At 36.7% G+C, this 21,938-nt stretch overlaps 1 protein-coding gene across 3 annotated transcripts in view; it reads right to left on the bottom strand.

Annotated features, from left to right (window-relative positions):
• The window catches only part of GCFC2 (GC-rich sequence DNA-binding factor 2), a 49,180-nt gene that overhangs the window by 17,813 nt on the left and 9,429 nt on the right, over positions 1 to 21,938 (bottom strand). For all 3 annotated transcript variants that reach the window (XM_050754301.1, XM_050754302.1, XM_050754303.1), the window contains exons 4-11: positions 21,657 to 21,754; positions 16,672 to 16,787; positions 14,688 to 14,874; positions 12,440 to 12,563; positions 11,033 to 11,114; positions 10,376 to 10,488; positions 9,113 to 9,312; positions 7,933 to 8,083 (exon numbers count right to left, since the gene is read on the bottom strand). In XM_050754301.1, coding sequence (XP_050610258.1) covers positions 7,933 to 8,083; positions 9,113 to 9,312; positions 10,376 to 10,488; positions 11,033 to 11,114; positions 12,440 to 12,563; positions 14,688 to 14,874; positions 16,672 to 16,787; positions 21,657 to 21,754 — 1,071 coding nt within the window. The remainder of the gene's footprint in view (positions 1 to 7,932; positions 8,084 to 9,112; positions 9,313 to 10,375; positions 10,489 to 11,032; positions 11,115 to 12,439; positions 12,564 to 14,687; positions 14,875 to 16,671; positions 16,788 to 21,656; positions 21,755 to 21,938) is intronic.

Below are 21,938 nucleotides of genomic sequence, written 5' to 3'. Positions count from 1 at the left end.
CTAGTGATACCAAGGCAAACAGGGTCTGGAGTGGACCTCCAGCAAACTCCAGCAGACCTGCAGCAGAGAGGCCTGTTAGAAGCAAAACTAACAAACAGTAAGGAATAGTATCAGCATCAACAAAAAGGACATACAATAAGAGACCCCATCCGAAGGTCACCAATATAAAAGACCAAAGGTAGATAAATCCACAAAGATGGGGAGAAACCAGCGCAAAAAGGCTGAACATTCCAAAAACTAGAATGACTGTTCTTTTTCAAAGAATCACAACTCGTCACCAGCAAGGGAACAAAACTGGATGGAGAATGAGTTGGACGAATTGACAGAAGCAGGCTTCAGAAGGTGGGTAATAAACTCCTCCAAGCTAAAGGAGCATGTTCTAACCCAATGGAAGGAAGTTAAGAACCTTGAAAAAAGGTTAGAGGTATTGCTAACTAAAATAGCCAGTTTAGAGAAGAATATAAATGACCTGATGAATCTGAAAAACACTGCAGGAGAACGTCATGAAGTATACACAGGCATCAATAGCTGAATCAATCAAGTGGAAGACAGGATATCAGAGATTGAAGATCACCTCAGTGAAATAAAGTGAGAAGACAAGTTTAGAGAAAAAAGAGTGAAAACAAACAAAGTCTCCAAGAAATATGGGACTATGTGAAAAGACAAAATCTATGTTTGATTGGTATACCTGAAAGTGATGGGGAGAATTGAACCAAGTTGGAAAACACTCTTCAGGATATTATCCAGAAGAACTTCCCCAATCTAGCAAGGCAGGTCACCATTCAAATTCAGGAAATACAGAGAACACCACAAAGATACTCCTTGAGAAGAGCAACCCCAAGACACATAATTGTCAGATTCACCAAGGTTGAAAGGGAAGATAAAATGTTAAGGGCAGCCAGAAAGAAAGGTCGGGTTACCTACAAATGGAAGACCATCAGACTAACAGCGGATCTACCTGCAGAAACCCTACAAGCTACAAGAGACTGGGGGCCAATACTTAACATTCTTAAAGAAATGAATTTTCAATCCAGAATTTCATATCCAGCCAAACTAAGCTTCATAAGCAAAGGAAAAATAAAATCCTTTACAGACAAGCAAATGCTGAGAGATTTTGTCACCAGCAGGCCTGACTTACAAGAGCTCCTGAAGAAAGCACTAAACATGGAAAGGAACAACTGGTACCAGACACTGCAAAAACATACCGAATTGTAAAGACCATCAATGCTACGAAGAAACTGTATCAACTAATGGGCAAAATGACCAGCTAGCATCATAATGACAGAATCAAATTCACACATAACAATATTAACTTTAAATGTAAATGGTCTAAAAGCCCCAATTAAAAGACACAGACTGGCAAATTGGATAGAGTCAAGATCTATCAGTGTGCTGTATTCAGGAGACCCATTTCATGTACAGAGACATACACAGGCTCAAAATAAAGGGATGGAGGAACATTTATCAAGCAAATGGAAAGCAAAAAAAAAAAAAGCAAAAAAAAAAAAAAAAAAAGCAGCAGTTGCAGTCCTAGTCTCTGATAAAACAGACTTTAAACCAACAAAGATCAAAAGAGACAAAGAAGGGTATTACATAATGGTGAAGGGATCAATGCAACAAGAGCTAACTATCCGAAATAAGTATGCATCCAATACAGGAGCACTCAGATCAGATTCATAAAGCAAGTTCTTAGAGACCTACAAAGAGATTTAGACTCCCACACATTAATAGCGGGAGACTTTAATATCCCACTGTCAATATTAGACAGATCAATGAGACAGAAAATTAACAAAGATATCCAGGACTTGAACTCACCTCTGGACCAAGCAGACCTAATAGACATCTACAGAACTCTCCACCCCAAGTCAACAGAATATACATTTTTCTTAGCACTACAATGCACTTATTCTACAATTGACCACATAATTAAACACTCCTCAGCAAATGCAAAAGAACGAAAATCGTAACAGTCTCTCAGACTACAGTGCAATCAAATTAGAACTCAAGATTAAGAAACTCACTCAAAACCACACAACTATATGGAAACTGAACAACCTGCTCCTGAATGACTACTGGGTAAATAACGAAATGAAGGCAGAAATAAAGATGTTCTTTGAAACCAATGAGAACAAAGACACAATGTACCAGAATCTCTGGGACACATTTAAAGCAGCGTGTAGAGGGAAATTTACAGAACTAAATGCCCACAAGAGAAAGCAGGTAAGACCTAAAATCAACATCCTAACACCACAATTAAAAGAACTAGAGAAGCAAGAGGAAACAAACTCAAAAGTGAGCAGAAGACAAGAAATAACTAAGATCAGAGAAGAACTGAAGGAGATAGAGACACGAAAAACCCTTCAAAAAAATCAATGAATCCAGGAGCTGGTTTTTTGAAAAGATCAACAAAATAGATATACCGCTAGCCAGACTAATAAAGAAAAAAAGAGAGAAGAATCAAATAGACGCAATAAAAAATGATAAAGGGGGTATCAACACCAATCCCACAGAAATACCAACTACCGTCAGAGAACACTATAAACACCTCTATGCAAATAAACTAGAAAATCTAGAAGAAATGGATAAATTCCTGGACACATACACACTCCCAAGACTAAACCAGGAAAAAGTCGAATCCTTGAATAGACCAATAACAAGTTCTGAAATTGAGCCAGTAATTAATAGCCTACCAACCGAAAAAAGTCCAGGACCAGACGATTCACAGCTGACTTCTACCAGAGGTACAAAGAAGATCTGGTACCATCCCTTCTGAAACTATTCCAAACAACAGAAAAAGAGGGAATCCTCCCTAACTCATTTTACGATGCCAGCATCATCCTGACACCAAAGCCCGGCAGAGACACAACAAAAAAAGAGAATTTTAGACCAATATCCCTGATGAACATTGATGCAAAAATCCTCAATAAAATACAGGCAAACCAAATCCAGCAGCACATTAAAAAGCTTATCCACCACGATCAAGTGGGCTTCATCCTTGGGATGCAAGGCTGGTTCAACATACGCAAATCAATAAACGTAATCCAGCATATAAACAGAACCAAAGACAAAAACCACATGATTATCTCAACAGATGCAGAAAAGGCCTTTGACAAAATTCAACAGCCCTTCATGCTAAAAACTCTCAATAAACTAGATACTGAGGGAACGCATTTCAAAATGATAAGGGCTATTTATGACAAACCCACAGCCAATATCATACTGAAAGGGCAAAAACTGGAAGCATTGCCTTTGAAAACTGGCACAAGAAAAGGATGCCCTCTCTCACCACTCCTATTCAACACAGTATTGGAACTTCTGGCCTGGGCAATCAGGCAAGAGAAAGAAAAAAAGGGCATTTGATTAGAAAAAGAGAAAGTCAAATTGTCTCTGTTTGCAGATGATATGATTGTATATTTAGAAAACCCCATTGTCTCAGCCCAAAATTTCCTTAAGCTGATAAGCAACTTCAGCAAAGTCTCAGGATACAAAATCAATGTGCAAATATCACAAGCATTGCTATACACCAACAACAGACAAACAGAGAGCCAAATCAAGAGTGAACTTCCATTCACAATTGCTATAGAGAGAATAAAATACCCAGGAATACAACTTACATGGGATGTGAAGAACCTCTTCAAGGAGAACTACAAGCCACTGCTCAAGGAAGTAAGAGATGACACAAACAAATGGAAAAACATTCCTTCCTCATGGATAGGAAGAATTAATATCGTGAAAAAGGCCATACTGCCCAAACTAATTTATAGCTTCAATGCTATCCCCATCAAGCTACCACTGACTTTCTTCACAGAATTGGAAAAAACTACTTTAAATTTCATATGGAACCAAAAAAGAGCCAGCATAGCCAAGACAATCCTAAGCAAAAAGAACAATGCTGGAGGCATCATGCTACCTGACTCCAAACTATACTACAAGCCTACAGTAACAAAAACAGTATGGTACTGGTACCAAAACAGATATATAGACCAATGGAACAGAACAGAGTCTTCAGAAATAACACCACACATCTATAACCATCTGATCTTTGACAAACCTGACAAAAACAAGCAATGGGGAAAAGATTCCCTATCTAATAAATGGTGTTGGGAAAACTGGCTAGCTATTTGCAGAAAGCTGAAACTGGAAAATTCCTTACATCTTATACAAAAATTAACTCAAGATGGATTAAAGACTTAAATGTAAGACCTAAAACCATAAAAACCCTAGAAGAAAATCTAGGCAATACCATTCAGGACATAGGCGTGGACAAAGGCTTCATGACTAAAACACCAAAAGCAAAGGCAACAAAAGCCAAAATAGACAAATGGGATCTAATTAAACTAAAGAGCTTCTGCACCGCAAAACAAACTATCATCAGAGTGAACAGGCAACCTACAGAATGGGAGAAAATTGTTGTAATTTATCCATGGGACAAAAGGCTAATATCCAGAATCTACAAAGAACTCAAACAAATTCACTAGGAAAAAAAAAAAAAAACCATCAAAAGTGGGCAAAGGATATGAACAGACACTTCTCAAAAGAAGACATTTATGCAGCCAAAAAACATATAAAAAAAAAGCTCATCATCGCTGGTCATTAGAGAAATGCAAATCAAAACCACATTCAGATATCATCTCATGCCAGTTAGAATAGTGATCGTTAAAAAGTCAGGAAACAACAGATGCTGGAGAGGATGTGGAGAAACAGGAACACTTTTACATTGTTGGTGGGAGTGTAAATTAGTTCAACCACACTGGAAGACAGTGTGGCAATTCCTCAAGGATCTAGAACTAGAAATACGATTTGACCCAGCGATCCCATTACTGGGTATATACCCTAAGGGTTATAAATCATGCTACTATAAAGACATATACACACGTATGTTTACTACAGCACTATTCACAGTAGCAAAGACTGGGAACCAACACAAATGCCCATCAATGATAGACTGGATAAAGAAAACGTGGCATATATACACCACGGAATACTATGCAGCCATAAAACAGGATGAGTTTATGTTCTTTGCAGGGACATGGATGAAGCTGGAAACCATCATTCTCAGCAATCTAACACAAGAACAGAAAACCAAACACCGCATGTTCTCACTCGTAAGCGGGAGTTGAACAATGAGAACACATGGACACAGGGAGGGTAACATCACACATTATGGTCTGTCAGGGGTCGGGGGGCTAGGGGTGGGATAGCATTAGGAGAAATACCTAATGTAGATGACAGGTTGATAAGTGCAGGAAACACTATGGCACGTGTACAGCTATGTAACAAACCTGCACGTTCTGCACATGTACCCCAGAACTTAAAAGTATAATAAAAAACAAACAAACCAACAAAAAATCCCCCTTAGCCCTACTTCCTCCTCTAGTGTTGTTCCATTTCCTTCCTATCTTTTATGACAAAATTCCTCAAAGTACTATCTAAACTTCTATCTCCAGTTTCTCTCTTCCTACTTGTTTTTGATTTCCCTTAAATTAGGCCTTATCTTTTATCAGTCTACCTAATGCACTCTTAGCAAATCACAGATGACATTCACATAGCAAACTCCAGTGATTGATTCTAATCCTCATCTGACTTATCATCAACAATTCCAACAGTTGACCCTTCCTTCTTCCTAGAAACACTGTCTTTTCTTGGCTTCCCAAATACCACACTCTTAGTTTCCTGCCCATCTCTCTGGTCTTTGCTGTCTGCTTGTCATCTCTTTGACTTCCAAGTGCTATAGTATCTCAGGATTCAGGTCACTAACCTTCTCTTTTCTGTTTTGGTATTCAAAGTCAATTTTATAGATTAAATGCCATCAATAAATGTCATGTGGATAAACTCCAAACTTACACCTTCCAACTGGACCTCCTCCTTTAAGACTCATGTATTCAACAACGAACTTGACATTTCCACTTAGATTACAGATACTTCAAACTCAACAAGTCTCAAACTGAGCTGCTAAAACAGCTCCCCACATTAAGCTTACTCCTATCAGACTTTTTCATTTCAGGAAATGGCACCTCTGTCCTTCCAGTTGCTCAGGCCAAAACCCATGGACCCATTCTTGATTCCTCTCTTTCTCTCTTGCTGGACAACCAATACATTAGCACATTCTGTTAGTGCTATCTTTGAAATATATGTAGAATTCAACCACTATTGGGACTCAGTCAGTGTTAATTTCTCACAGAGCTACTTATTTGTGGGACTGTTTCATCATTAGTATTTAGATTTTTGAAGCAGAGTGCTTAAATTAGGTACATCCATTCTATCATTAGTAGAGCTAGTTAAAAATAGTAACTTTCTAATACACCCCACAAATGCACCATAAGTTTCGCTGAAATAAAATCTTGAAAGTTTTTATGTTTTACTTTTTAAAAATTTTAAATTTATAAATAGAGATGGGGTTTCACCATGTTGCCCAGGCTGGTCTGGAACTCCTGTGTTCAAGTGATCCTCTCGCCTCGGCCTTGCAAAGTGCTGGGATTACAGGCATGAGCCACTGCACCCCAGCTAAAATCTTATAATCAAATTGCCTAAGAAGCAATTATAAGGCTGATTGCTTCCAACTTCTAGGCTGGGCATGGTGACTCATGCCTATAATCCCAGTGCCTTGGGAAGCTGAGGGGAAGGGTCTCTTGAGGCCAGGAGTTTGAGACTAGCCTGGGCAACACAGCGAGACCTTGTCTCTAAAAAAATCTTTTAAAAATTAGCTGGGTGTGGTGGCATGCGCCTGGAGTCCCAGCTAATTGGGAGGCTAAGGCAGGAGGATCACTTGCCCCCAGGAATTTAAGACTGCAGTGAGCAATGTTCGCGCCACTGTACTCCAGTCTGGGTGACAGAGGAAGACCTTGTCTCAAAAACAAAAACACATAAAAAATTAAATAAGAGTTTTGCAGTCTTTGCTGTCAAATTTCTTTCTCAGTGACATAGTGAAACGGATCCTTGTCAAGTACACAGGTAAAACAAAAGACTTCATGCTAAGGTCTGAAGCACAAGCATTAATGTTAAGTGCTCATAGTTGTTAATGGCAAATGTGAGTAAAATGAAGCAAATTTTTTTTTTTTTTGAGATGGAGTTTCACTCTTGTCACCCAGGCTGGAGTGCGATGGCACGATCTCACCTCACTGCAACCTCCACCTCCCAGGTTCAAGCAATTCTCCTGCCTCAACCTCCTGAGTATCTGGGATTACAGGTGCCTGCCACCACGCCCGGCTAATTTTTTTGTATTTTTAGTAGAGATGAGGTTTCACCATGTTGGCCAGGCTGGTCTTGAACTCTTGACCTCAGGTGATCCACCCACCTTGGCCTCACAGAGTGCCGGGATTACAGGTGTGAGCCACCACTCCCAGATGAAGCAATGTTTTTTAAAGAAAAGGATAAGAAACATAATTAGAGAAGGGAAAAAAAGGACACATGTAGTACGGACGGAAATATGCTAAAAAATGACTGAAGTGTCACAGAAGCAGCAGGAATGCCACAAACACTAAACTGACTTTAAATACTGAGTGACTGAAGGTAAATAGAAAAGAGAAGGTAAGTGACCTGAATCTTGAGATACTGTAGCACTTGGAAGTCAAAGAGGTGACAAGCAGACAGCAAAGACCAGAGAGGTGGGCAGGAAACTAAGAGTGTGGTATTTTGGAAGCCAAGTAAAGACAGTGTTTCCAGGAAGAAAGAAGGGTCAACAGTTGGAACTGCCAATGATACATCAGATGAGGATTAGAATCAATCTGAGTATTAGCAGTTTGGTAGCCAACCCCCTGTACAAACACGTAGTTTTTAACCAGCTTACATTTGACATCTCTTGAGTTTTACTACATATAACATTTCCTTGTGTTTAAAAACTTATGAAAAAACTTTGTGAATATAACAGAAATTAACAACCTTATATACTCTGTCAGAAAATAATTTAATTTTACCAAGGTTACGAAGCAGTACCTGTAAGTCGGGGAATAATTGTTTTGTTGATGATTGTAGACAAGATTTTTTTATCTGAACTACTTTCCTTCTTTGAATCTTCTACACTGCTATCCATAAATTCTTCTACGGATTTGAACCATGGCATCTCTTTTAAACCTGTGGAATCCAACTTACAAAGAAAATGATAAAAGTTATAAAGAAATCCTTCAACGTTAGTGTATTTTAAAATAGCTTTTGTTTTTTTTTCAATAATCACCAGTGCTTTTCTAAGGATCAGAGGAGACTAATTCCCTGTTTTAACACTAGACCACCAAGGCTAGGCAGGATGGCAGGACAGTATGACTGGGATGTGGTGTCTAAGTAGCATAACAAGAAGCCGCATTTCATGCATTCAATTACACAACAAACACTCAACAACCACCTAGTGTGTGCCGGAGCCTTTAGAGCCTACCACGTGGCAAGTACTCTGCTAGGAGCAAAATATACATTTGTTAGGTACTTGAAACAGCCATGGAATTTGTTTATAAAAAAATTCATCCAATTCAAGCAAAGTTTATTTCTGGCCCCTTCAATTCTCATAAGCATAAATATGTAATTTGTATATGATTTAGTTAAAGGTTCTATTACACAGTAGACAGTTGCTAAGTTCATATTTCTTTTTTCTTCTTTTAGTCAGTCAAATTCACTGAATAGAGTTTATATTTCTTAACTTAGGATCTAAATATCTGCAATTTCTAGCTCCTGAACTAATATTTCTCCCTTTATACTTTTATGAAACACCTTTCCCTTTCTGATTCATCCTGTTTATCCCATAAACCCTTCAAAGGCTTGCATTCCACCTCCTCAATGCAACCCTAAGCAACTCCTCCCAGTATGTCATCTCCAATTCAAGAATTCTTGAAACGAGGCTTCTATAGCTACTTCCTCCAAACCCAACAGTACTTTATACTTTCTGGGAGGATTTTAAATTTAATGTACAAGAAGCTAAAAAAAAATGTGTTTGCTTTACTGATGTTAATGATGCTCAGCCTAAAAGTCAAGTGGGAGCCAAGAAAAGAAGAATGTAGCTGAAAGCACACATTTTCTGACTATTGTTCCCAAATCTAAGGGTAAGGTATTTAATAGCTAACATAATAGTAAGAGAATTTAAGTATACTAATGTAATCAGGATAAATTTTCACATGTGAAGCATAAATACCTTAAGAGGATTCCAGTCAATCAACTGAACTCGTACTAGGGGATTTAAAAGCTTTGGTATGCACAAACTAATGAAAGCTTCATAATAGGAGTCAGGAAACTTTTCTCGCCATTGCTGAAACTTCAACAAAATATTCTGGATGTTACAAAAATCATCATGCACATCTTCAAAAACTTTCTTCTGTTTCTGTAAAATGTCACCTGTAAACAAAATAAGTCTCTTTATGCATTTTAAGTTGTGAACTTTAAGTATGCTTCCTTAAAAACATGGTCATGCCAGACTGTAATCAATTGACCTAAAATTCCGTCCTTTTATATTAACATAAATTTTTATTAAAAAAATCACTTTAGGCCGGGCGCGGTGGCTCACGCCTGTAATCCCAGCACTTTGGGAGGCCGAGGCGGGCGGATCACAAGGTCAGGAGATCGAGACCACGGTGAAACCCCGTCTCTACTAAAAATACAAAAAATTAGCCGGGCGCGGTTGTGGGCGCCTGTAGTCCCAGCTACTTGGGAGGCTGAGGCAGGAGAATGGCGTGAACCCGGGAGGCGGAGCTTGCAGTGAGCCGAGATCGCGCCACTGCACTCCAGCCTGGGCAACAGAGTGAGACTCCGTCTCAAAAAAAAAAAAAAAAAAAAAAAAATCACTTTAGCAACAAAGTAATAATATCAACACTAAAAAAAGCTACCATATATACCCCTGCTATATGCCAGCAGAAATACATTAATCTCATTTTACCATCGTAGCTATCTTCCCTACCATATAGGTATCGTCTACTTATTTACAGACAAAACAACATCAAATTTAGGGAGGACAAGACATTTGTCTAAGACTACACAGAATAAAATCTCCCTTAGAACCCAAATTTATTTAAATCCAGAGCCCAGAATTTTTCAACTATACGCATCTTATCTTCTCACCGTGCTAAAAAGTTTCACCAAATTCAAATATTTTAAGTTAAAAATGACAATCTAGAAACTATGTGTGGTAAAGAAATGAAATGAAGATGTTCACTAGTAATAGGAGAAAGTCTAAGAGAAAAAACTATGAAGATAGAAGAATACTTACAATGCTCCTTCCTTCATTTTACTCCATTATTCAGAGGTAGGAAGAGAGTCTTACAGAGGAAAAATGTGTTTCATTTTTTCTGAATTTAACCAACTGTTTTATATAGCTTATGTACTTATTAAGGGCAATCACAGCAAAGCGTTTCTCACCATTTCAAAACTGAAACCATGATATATTAGAAACTTGGTAACTAACCTTGGCTTTTTTGGAAGTCAATCATCTCTGCTGAAGGCAGTTCATCATCACTAGATGTCCCTTCCTGATGGTTACAATTCCCAGAAAGCATCCTTGCTTGTCTTCTTTTTGTCCTATATTTTGCAACAAACCAAAAATAAACAAAAAGTAAATAGATCTTGCTGAAAATAAATGCTTAAATTTTTTTTTACCTCTTGCTGAAAATAAGTAATTTTATCATTTATTTTAAATGGTCAAAAATATATCAGTGCACAATTTTATTAATATCTTTGACATTTTTAGTTTCATTAGTTTGAACTGGTGGTTCTCCATTTGTTTTTTTGTTTTTTCTTGTAAGATATTCCCAATTAGGACATTCCCATGGGCTAACCAGATTCTGAAGAGGGGGTAATTATAATTAGGAACGGTTTCTAGTTACAAGCAATTCCCAGCCTGATAAATGTCATTTTACCCATTCCTTTTAACTGATCCAAATATACCAATCTGTCTTTAAAGCAGTCAAGGATGGTTTTACTAAATTTTGCTTTTATTTTTATTTTCACAAATTAATAATGTATATCAGGTATACCTAATGACATCATGTGGTTAATTACATTTAAGTAGTGAAAAGTACTTGCTCAATGATGCTTTCTTTAAATCTTCACTTTATATAGGTACCTTCGAGATTCAATCTCTTCTAAAATCCACTGAGTTTTTTCATCTACTGCTAAGTTTCCACTTGTGGACGTCTCATCTTTGCCTGTTAATAAATAAAATTGACTTCATACTACAAATTCTCAAAAGAAAAAAGTAAAATGCTTTGAAAATAAAGGTAACATCATGAATGTATAAACATATATGCATAAGTAAATACACAAATATGCTTAAATTTTGCAATTAATTATGCAATGAAATTTCAGTGTTAACTCTTTATTGCAATATTAACAGGCATGAGGTTCATTGGCCTAAAAATGTATTTTGGCTGGTGAAAATGTTAACCTAAAAACGTACTTTGGCTGGTGTACTGTTGCTATTGTTGAGAACAGCAGCAAAGCTCTACCAAAAAGTTTCATTTCCTTGTATTCTTTTCCAGTAGTTTTTACCAGTTTTTTTCCATAGCCAAATGCAAGAAATATTGGCTTTATCAATACAGGAGTCCCCCCCTTAGAATGTATCCCCTTAGAATGTATTTGCAGGTGATACATTCTAAGAACCCCAGTGGATGCCTGAAACCGCATATAGTACCAAACCCTATTTGTTTTTTCCTCTATATACACACTTATGATAAAGTTTAATTCATAAATTAGGCACAGTAAGAGACTAACAATAGCAATAAAGTAGAACAATGAAAATATACTATAATGTATGTTATAGGAATGTTGGGTATCTCTATCTCAAAATATCTTATTGTACTGTACTCATTCATTTTTGGACCATTGTTGACTGAAACTATGGAAAGCAAAACTGCAGATTAGAGGCACTACTGTATTCTATTCACATTATTTCTTATTTTAATATGTAATACCATTATTTACGATCCATTAAGTGTTGTGTGTTTCACTGAAAGTCACTTTGCCTTTGCATTTACTAGCTACTTGGTTACGGTCTTTCACTATCTCCTGATAGCACCTTAATCAAAGGAAGATATCTCTGAAAGTACAAAATCAATGTGGAAAAAAAAAAAAAGGAGGCATCCATATTTTGTATAATGAAATCTTAAAGATAAATCTGTATTGAAACTCACCAGAACCAATCTGTAAAAGGACTTTGAAACTATGAAGTTAGATTTCTGACAGAGTCTAAAGAATTATGTGAACTTGTCTCAAAACATTCTCTAAAAGGCTATGTACATATTCTGTCTGAAATAGTAAATAATTGGAAGTTATGTTTATTTTTTAGTCTTGGACTTAATTTAAAACATTCTTAAGTCCTATTTCTAAATGCTTTGAGTTTTTGGAAGTTAGTGGGTAAAGGGTTTGTGGGAATATACATGAAAAACATGTTTATAAAAATAAAAATATTTTTATTCTTCACATAATTTAGCTTAATGAATAATAAATTGTATTGAACAGGAAAAACACTAACGTGATAACTGTTGTAAATACGTTGATTCATGTTTTAATTCATCTTGCCTGCGTTTCATAAAGGTCATAGCTTGTTTTAAAAGGAGTGCATGCATGGATGATTCTATTTCTTGGATGTTGATAATCTGAAATACATATATAAGTAATATTTTGTAGGTCATCGATAATGAAATATATATATACACAAAAGTAATATTTAGAAGATACATAAGCATATATTTATGCTTAATTCTCAAAGAAACATTCCCAATACTATCACATCTCAAGTATAAAACATTGTGTGCAACAGACCTAGCTGTCAATACTTTTAATATTAAAAATCAGAAAATTGACTGTCTCCTGGAACTGTTATAATTATCAGAGATATATAAACTAAATGGGGGCCAGGTGTGGTAGTTCATGCCTGTTATCCCAGCACTTTGGGAGGTGGGCAGATCACCTGAGGTCAGGAGTTCAAGGCCAGCCTGGCCAACATAGCGAAACCCCTTGTCTACCACTAACAATACAAAAATTAGCCAGGCGCAGCAGTGCCCACCTTCAATCCCAGCTACTCAGGAGACTGAGGCAGGAGAATCACTTGAACCCTGGAGGTGGAGGTTACAGTGAGCTGAGATTGCGCCACTGACTCCAGCCTCGGCAACAGAGCAAGGCTCTGTCTCAAAAAAAAAAAAAAAAAAAAGAAACCAAATGGGATGGAGTCAGGAACATGCATTAAAGTTTGAGATAGAAGATTTTTTTCTGAGATAGAAGAATAGGAAAAAATGAAGGGTAAAGATGTTTTCACAGGCTGAGGGTGTGGAAAGTAGGTGGGGGCACTCAAAGCTGGTAAAATTTGAAAAATTGCGGAATGGAGGAAAACTAACCAGAGACAGGTAACAAAGTTGTGATGTGATTCAGAAATGAGACTAGTTGAAATTGAAACGCTCGTATTTTGGGGAGCAACAATTCCTCCTACGCCTTTGATACTCCACAGCTGCTGCTATGAATACATTAATGCTCAGGCTGACAAAATTTTAACAGTGTAATTTTTCAAGGAGGAATGAAAAAAGAAAATTACATTGTAATACTTCAGAAAGTAACTACCAAGTGATAGTAGAAGATAGCCAACTTAAAACAACAATTGGGACAAAGCATCCCATTGTTTAGCAACATTTTAATTATAAACAAAAAATAATGTGGGCTGAGGGCGGTGGCTCAGGCCTATAATCCTAGCACTTTGGGAGGCTGAGACAGGTAGATTGCCTGAGCTCAGGAGTTCCAGACCAGCTTGGGCAACATGGCGAAACCCCGTTTCTATTAAAAATACAAAAAATTAGCTGGGTGTGGTGGTGCACGCCTGTAGTCCCAGCTACTTAGGAGGCTGAGGCACAAGAATCGCTTGAACCTAGGAGGCAGAGGTTGCAGTGAGCTGAGATCGTGCTACTACACTCCAGCCTGGGTGATAGAGCAAGACTCTGTCCCCCTCTTCAAAAAAATAAATAAAACAAAAATAACAAAAATAATGTGGAAAGTAGAGTATAATTTATTGTAATGGTTAATCTATTTTTAAAAACGGACAACTGAAGGCCCACCCTAATGTAAGAACTTAGTATGCATAAATCAAAAACTAAAAACAAAAATCTCAAAACATCTGAGAGTTGAAAGAAAAACCATTACAAACAAATTCAAAAGACAAAACTGGTAAGTTCACAACAAGCAGGATAAAGCATTAAAAAATTTTAAGCTATAAAGAATTGTTCATACTCTAACAAAACTAGAAAAGAAAAAAATCTCTACTGATAACCACAAAGATAACAGGGCAAAGACAAGAAACAAATAATTCACAAGAAGAAAACCAGAGTTTGCTTGAGATCAAAATACGATATGTAAAAACAAAATCCATTTATTCCTAATCTAGTAAACTAATAAAACTGGCACAATCTTTCTGGAGGTCAATTTTGTAATGTTTCACAGGCCTTAAAAATATTTAGACTTAATAATTCATTTTCTTTGACTTCATTTTCAAGGAATTTTCCTTAAACAGATGAAATTGTAACAAAAATTTATATACAAAATTTTATACAATGTTACTTATAATAAAATAACTGCAAAAAACTTGAATATCCTACATTAAGAGAATGCTTACTATCATCTTATTTTAAAAATGTGTAGGAAAAATACTAGAGAAAAGTATCTAATTGTGAGATTTAGACTTTTCTTAATTGCATAAGGGGTTTTCTGCAGGAAATGATATAAATATTGATATGTACCTTTTCATTAAGGCAGTCAATTAAATTTTCCACATAAATTTTCATGCTTTTATAGAATTTACAATTTAGAGCTTGATTTGATGAACTCTCTAGGTTCTGGATGGTACTCTTTGAGCTTTTGACATCTTGTACGTATTTTTCATACTCCCTCAGGTGTGAGCGGTGAGTTTCCTGTAGTAATGTTAATCTAAATAAATAAAATAAAACTTAGTTTATTTTTCAAACTTTTTCAAAAGTAGGAATCTAATGCAAATATTTCCAAAGACCACCAAGGAAACTGACAATCATATAAATCTGGGTATGCAGACTAGATAAGCAAAGAACACCACAATAAAAGTAAACCCTTTAGCACCTGCTTAGGCCAAATACTCTCTCTTCAAGTTTTCTTGCATTTGTCTTTCAGAATCTTTCTTTGCTTTATATAAAGGACAGTGAGAATTAAGAAATTAATCAAGATTATAATGTATAGTAGGCATTATTAATGAAATATTTTAGTTAAGTAGAATATTTCTGACTATAGCAGTATATTACATTACTTATAACTTGTAAGTAAATATTATGTAGAAAAAGCTAGGTACAGAGCAGGGTACATAATGTGCTTCCTTTTTTGTATAAAAACAGGGGAATATGTAAGTATATATGTGCTTGTAAAGATATACATATAGACCACCTCTGGAAGAAAACATAAGAAAATGGTAGCAATGGTTTCCTCTAGGGAGGGTGGTAATTTACTTTGTTCTGTATATCCTTTCCACTGGTTATTTTATGTTTTGACAATGAGAGTGTATGGTCTTTTTAAAATAAAAAACCTAGTTAACAAAAAATAAAATATAATAAAGTTATCCAGACAAAATAAAATGCTACAATAAATCAATGATCTGCTGCCTCTTTTTTATCCCTCATGCAAGGTTATCTTTGTACTCTAGGGGGCTGGCAAACTACCAGCCCACCCTTTGTTTTTATAAAAAAAGTTCTATTGGAACGCAGCCATGCTTATATGTTTACATATTGTCTATGGCTGTTTTCATGCTGTAATATAGAGTTGAGCAGTTACAACAGCAATCATCCAGTCCTTAAAGCCTAAAATATTTACTATCCAGTCTTTTACACAAAAAGGCACTTGCTGACTCCTGTTCTAGATCAAAATGTCCAACAGAGAAATATTAAAGTAAATTATGATATAACAACTATATGGACAAACATGATAGTTTTTTAAAAAAATTAAAGGCTATTTGGTAATATAGAAAAATGCTTATAACCATATTAAATAAAAAAGTAGAATTTTGTATTTACTGATTTTAACCATGTAAAATATGTTACAAAGACTAAAAAGACATTATGGTAGTCACCCCTTAATCATGGGGATAGGTTCCAAGACCCTCAGTGAATGCAAATAATATCAAAGCCTATATATGCTGTTTTTTCCCTATACATACGTAACTATGATAAAGTTTAATTTATATATTACATACAGTACGCCTGCACTCTGGGGCCATTATTAAGTAAAATAAGGGTTACCTGAACACAAGCACTGTGATACTGCAATAGTTGATCTGATAACTGAGATGGTTACTACGTGACTAACAGGCTGCTGGCTTACAGAGCAAAGAGAAGCTGGACAAAAGGATGATTCTCATCCTGGGCAGGATGAAGCAGGGCAGCTCGAGATGTCATCACACTACTTAGAACAGCATGTAATTTAAAACATATGAACTGTTTATTTCTGGAATTTTCCATTCAATATTTTTGGCCTATGGTTTCACTACTGATAACTGAAACCATAGAAGGCAAAAATGCAGATATGGGGGGACTACTGTATACAAAAATGAAATCAATTGTGTTAGTACAATAACACAGGAGATCCTTTTTTTCCCCTATAAGTTTGTTTAATATCAGTACTTAATATATCTAAAAGAATACAGTGCTATATCTCTAGTATTAAATATCTAGGACAAATGTAAATTTCAAAATAAGTATTGCTCACCTAGTATTTAATTGCTTCTTTATAATTTCTAAATTTACTGGTGTAAATGAAATGGAGGTATCAAATTTCTTCACTTTTGAAGATCCACTGCCACGGGAAAGATCTATGTCTCTTTCCTAAAAAAATAAAAATAGATTTTTACAAAACCATTTCATTTACCTTCGAAACATTAACAGCATGAAAAGGGACTGGATGATCCAAGGTCTCTTCAAGCTAAAAAATTCCATGTCTTTGTAATTTTTCATGGTCCCAATAAAATGTTTTTAAATTCAGTTTTAAACTTTAGAAGTTTAAATTCATATTTAAGAAGCAAATTCTAAAAATTACATTTTTTAAAAAGTTTAGTTTTGAAGCTAATTTTGGTTATGGTCTAATGTACTCTCAGAAAGTCACCCAGTTTTTTAAGAAACAACAATCCTTCATGAATATTAACTTGCGGAGCAGACAGACCTGTCTGGCTGACCTAACACCGATTTCCGTGATAGAAGTACCTATTTAACTCCAACTCCATTCTAGTCAATGAAAAGTAGATGGAAGTCTGCTGGAGGATGTGTAGGTAAAGTTTTTACTTTTCTTTAAGACATTCTTTGTTTTTTGAGACGGAGTCTCGCTCTGTCACCCAGGCTGGAGTGCAGTGGCGCGATCTCAGCTCACTGCAAGCTCCGCCTCCCGGGTTCATGCCATTCTCCTGCCTCAGCCTCAAGTAGCTGGGACTGGGACTACAGGCGCCCACCACTACGCTTGGCTAACTTTTTGTACTTTTAGTAGAGACAGGGTTTCACCATGTTAGCCAGGATGGTCTCGATCTCCCGACCTCGTGATCTGCCTGCCTCGGCCTCCCACAAAGTGCTGGGATTACAGGCGTGAGCCAACGAGCCCGGCCAAGAAATTCTTATTTGGGTTTTCTGTTCCTTGTAAAGAAATGCACTGCTAACATATATCTTATAAAATGGTATATTTCATATTAGCGTCCCCTGTCTAATTGCAGCTCCTCCACCCTTGGAATGTTCAAAAGATGCTGAAGAACCTCTATTTTACACAAAGACACATGAAGAAAATTGACCAGACATTTAGCCAATTTCACTGGCTTAGCTATTCTTTTTATATTTTCCATGAAGCATCATCTTTTGTCATTTCAATTCTCACCAAGCCTCCCATCCAGCTCTGCGCATACCTACAAAATCTCCAAACACTCTTGATATTTTGCAGTCAATGACCCATTCAAATATCACCAGTTCCGTGAAGGCTTTATCAAACTTACTCATTTACCTTCCCTCCTATAAAACTTGACTACCCACTTGCTCCTTTGTGCCACCTCAGGACCCTGCACAGAGTTCTGTCACAGAACCTGTAGGATTTCACTATAATTGTTTTGTTTAGTTGTCTTCCTTCCTGCAAAGGTTGTACAACGTTATAAGTGGCCGTAGCAGGCTAATGGTGACCCCATGAAAACATGTTCACATTCATGTTCATGTTCATTGTATGGCAAAAGATGTAATTAAGACTTTGAGATGAGGTGCATATCCTGGATTATCCCAATGGAGCCTGAATACAATTACATGTTCCATCCTAAGAGACAGGGAATTTTGGGACACAAGAGAAGAAGCAAATGTGAAGACTGAACAAAGAGAGATGAGGCCACAAGCCAAGGCATGCCAACAGCCACCAGAAACTAGAAGAGTCAAGGAATGGATTCTCTTCTAAGAGTTTCTGGAAAGGGGGGATGCTCTACTGACATTTTGATTTTGGACTTCTGGCCTCCAGATCTGAGAGAGAATAAACTTCTATTGTTTTAAGCCACCAAGTCTGCAGTAATTTGTTACGGGAGGCACAGGAAACTAACACGGTGGCAAATGGTAGCTTTTCAATAAAGGAATCAGTAAATGTACTCACATTAGCAATAAAAATGCAAATCAAATAAGTGTGAGATTCCATTTTCACCAACTATACTTGCACCTGAAGAGGGCAAGATTATAGTAAAATATTCCCATGATATTGGTGACATTACAGATTGAGCTAAGTTTTCTTTAGAAGGCAATAGAGAAAAATACACTAAGTGCCATAAAAACATTCATCTCTTGATTAGTAATACAGTTCTTGGTAATTATTACAAAGGAATAGTTCAAAAACACACATCTGAACAAAAGAAAGAAGAGGAGGAAAAATAATTAAATATTCACTGATTCTTATTTGTTAATTAAAAAAACCCCGATTGCAAAGAACCTAAATTGTCCAAAATGAAGAATGGTTAAGAAGATTATGATTCAGTGACTCCAGTGAATACTATGTAGCTAATAAAATCAGTTATTATAACAATGTGCAAACAAGAGAAGGTAATTTATAGTATGTCAAGCAAGGAAATCAGAATTCAAAATTGTATGCATATTGTGGTTCCCAAACTGTGTGCAAAGGCATCCTAGCAAATTTAAAAGGGTGTAGTGAGACATTTTAAATTTTTTAGTGAAAAACCGTAATACTCAACATCTGTTGGACTACTAGCTCTTAGTTCACAGTTACATTAGAATGTGTTCCATATGGCCAGACATGGTGGCTCATGCCTGTAATCCTAGCACTTTGGGAGGTTGAGGTGAGCAGACTGCCTGAGCTCAGGAGTTTGAGACCAGCCTGGGCAACATGATGAAATCCCATCTCTACTAAAATACAAAAAAATCAGTCAGGCGTGGTGGTGTGTACCTATAGTCCCAGCTACTCAGGAGGCTGAGGCACGAGAATTGCTTGAACCTGGGAAGCGGAGGTTGCAGTGAGCCAAGATCATGCCACTGCACTCCAGCCTGGGTGACAAGGCGAAACTATCTCAAAAAAAAAAAAAAAAAAAAAAGAGAATGGGTTCCATTCCTTTTGATGAAGTCATATTTGTGGAGCTGGGTTTTGGGACGATGCTATGATAAAAACAAGCATTGTGTGAAGATCAACATGGAAATGAGTGACAGTGTCCAATCTGATTCCAAGGTTTGAAAAGTCATGCAATGCCTAACAGGAACACGTATCTCATTAGTAAGGAATTTTGGTTATTTAAAAATAAAATAAAAATGTTTTGCCTTCAAATTATCTGTATTATTTTTTTCCAAATGGTTAGTTCTTAGGACACAAATTGTATAAAATTCTTTGAACTACTTAATAAATAGAATTGTTTGGTACTTCTTTTGGCTTACGAGTATCATGATAAAATTACCAAGACACTAACGGCTCCATGAATGAGAAAGTTTGGGAACCTCTGATGTATACTATGATTGCAATTCTTGACCTCATAGAGCTTATATTCTAGCAGCAGACCCAGAACCCAAATCTAGGACTTTTAACCCCAAGTACAGTACATTTGTTAGGTTTCAAAGCTTACTACTTGCTTAAACTTTACATTCATTCATTCATTTTTAGTGACAGGGTCTCACTCTGTTGCCCAGGCTGGAGTACAGTGGTGTGATCATAGCTCACTGCACCCAGAACTCCTGGGCTCAAGTGATCCTCCCAGCTCAGCCTCCCAAGTTGCTGGGACTATAGGCACGCCCCACCAGGCCTGGCTAGTTGTATTTGTTTTTAGTAGAGCTCAGGTCTCACTGTATTGTTCAGGCTGGTCTCAAACTACTGGGCTGAAGTGATCCTCCCTCCTTGGCCTTCCAAAATGCCGGAATAAGCGGTGTGAGCCACTATGCCTGGACAAATCTGGGCTTCAGTGTTGTTGTTGTTTTTAGTCTTAAATGAGACAGGGTCTCACTCTGTCACCCAGGCTGAAGTGCAGTAGCGCGATCTTGGCTCACTGCAGCTTTGACCTCCTGGGCTCAAGCAGTCCTCCCACCTCAGCCCCCAAGTAGCTAGGACTACAGGTGTGTGCCACCATGCCTGGCTAATTTTTGTATTTTTTGTAGCAGTAGGGTTTTGTCATGTTGCCCAGGCTAGTCTTGAACTCCTGGACTCAAGTGATCCACCTGACTCAGCCTCTTGGGCTTTGGTTTCTAATATAATTTTTAGCGCTTCATAGTGTCCCACCCTACTATATTGCATGAAGACCCCTATTACTGGATATTTACTTTGTTTACATCTTTTTAAAAATTAAATAAAACACAAAGCTATATTTGTGTATGCAGAAATGTAACAGTTATGTATCATAATATAGGTATAATGTATTTGTGTATAATATTTACCACAGGGTTCACTGTAATAAAAAATTATCTGAGAAATCACATAATGAGATTTAATATATAAATGATAATACATCTATTCACTAGATTGCTATGAAATCATTAAGATATAGTAGAAGTAGATATACCATTGCAGTGAGATGTCTGTTATATTGTGAAGTGAAAAAAAGTTTCCAAAGAGAAAATTGGATATATTTATATTATACAGAACAGGTGTCTAAAAGTAAAGTTTGAGGTCTAAACTTTACTTTTAAGCACCTGTCCAACATAAACTGTCAATTATTATAAAATTAATTATTAAAAAAATAGTACCCTCAAGGTATTTATAATCTAGTGGAAAAATAAGATAATATGCACAGTGTAGTGGGTTGAATGGAGGCCTCCCAAAAGATACATCCATGACTTAATCCCTGGAAAGTGCAAATATGACCTTATTTGGAAAAAGAGTCTTTGTGGTTGTAATTAAGTGAAGGATCTTGGATTATCTGAGTGGGCCCTAAATCCAATGACAAGTATCCCTATGAGAAAAACACACAGCAGAGACATGGAAAAAGCCATGTGAAGACAGAGGCAGAGACAGGAGTTATGTAGTCACAAGCCAAGAAATACCTGGAATGACCAGAAGTTGGAAGAGGCAAGGAAGAATTATCTGCTCCCCACAATCCCCCAGGGCCTTTGGAGGAAGCAAGGTGCTACCAACACCTTGACTTCAGATTCTGGCCTCCGCCCTGTGACAAATAAATGTCTGTTCTTTTGAGTCACCAAGTTTGTGGTAATTTGTTATAGCAGCCACAGGAATCTACTATACATAGTATAAAGAATGATTACCTCTATGATTTTAACTGCTTTTCTCATTTGTTGTCGTTCCCAAATATCCTGTTTTTCATCTTCCTGACTTTCTTCACTTGTTTCTTCATTTCTACTTACTAGGGGGAAAAAAAGTTCACATGTAAACATTTAATATTTTTCCATTTTAATTGCAGCAGCCAACATTTTTTGAGCTTATTCTACACAGGCTTAGCACGACTTTATGTGTTATTTATTCTTCACAATAATTCTAGGAAGAAGGCATTATTATTGGCCTCATTCACAAGTGAGGAAACACAGATA

Source organism: Macaca thibetana, chromosome 13, assembly GCF_024542745.1.
Source record: "Macaca thibetana thibetana isolate TM-01 chromosome 13, ASM2454274v1, whole genome shotgun sequence".
Lineage (NCBI taxonomy): Eukaryota > Metazoa > Chordata > Mammalia > Primates > Cercopithecidae > Macaca > Macaca thibetana.
The sequence above is the reverse complement of the archived record's forward strand: the minus strand, read 5'-3'. Positions and strand labels throughout refer to the sequence as shown.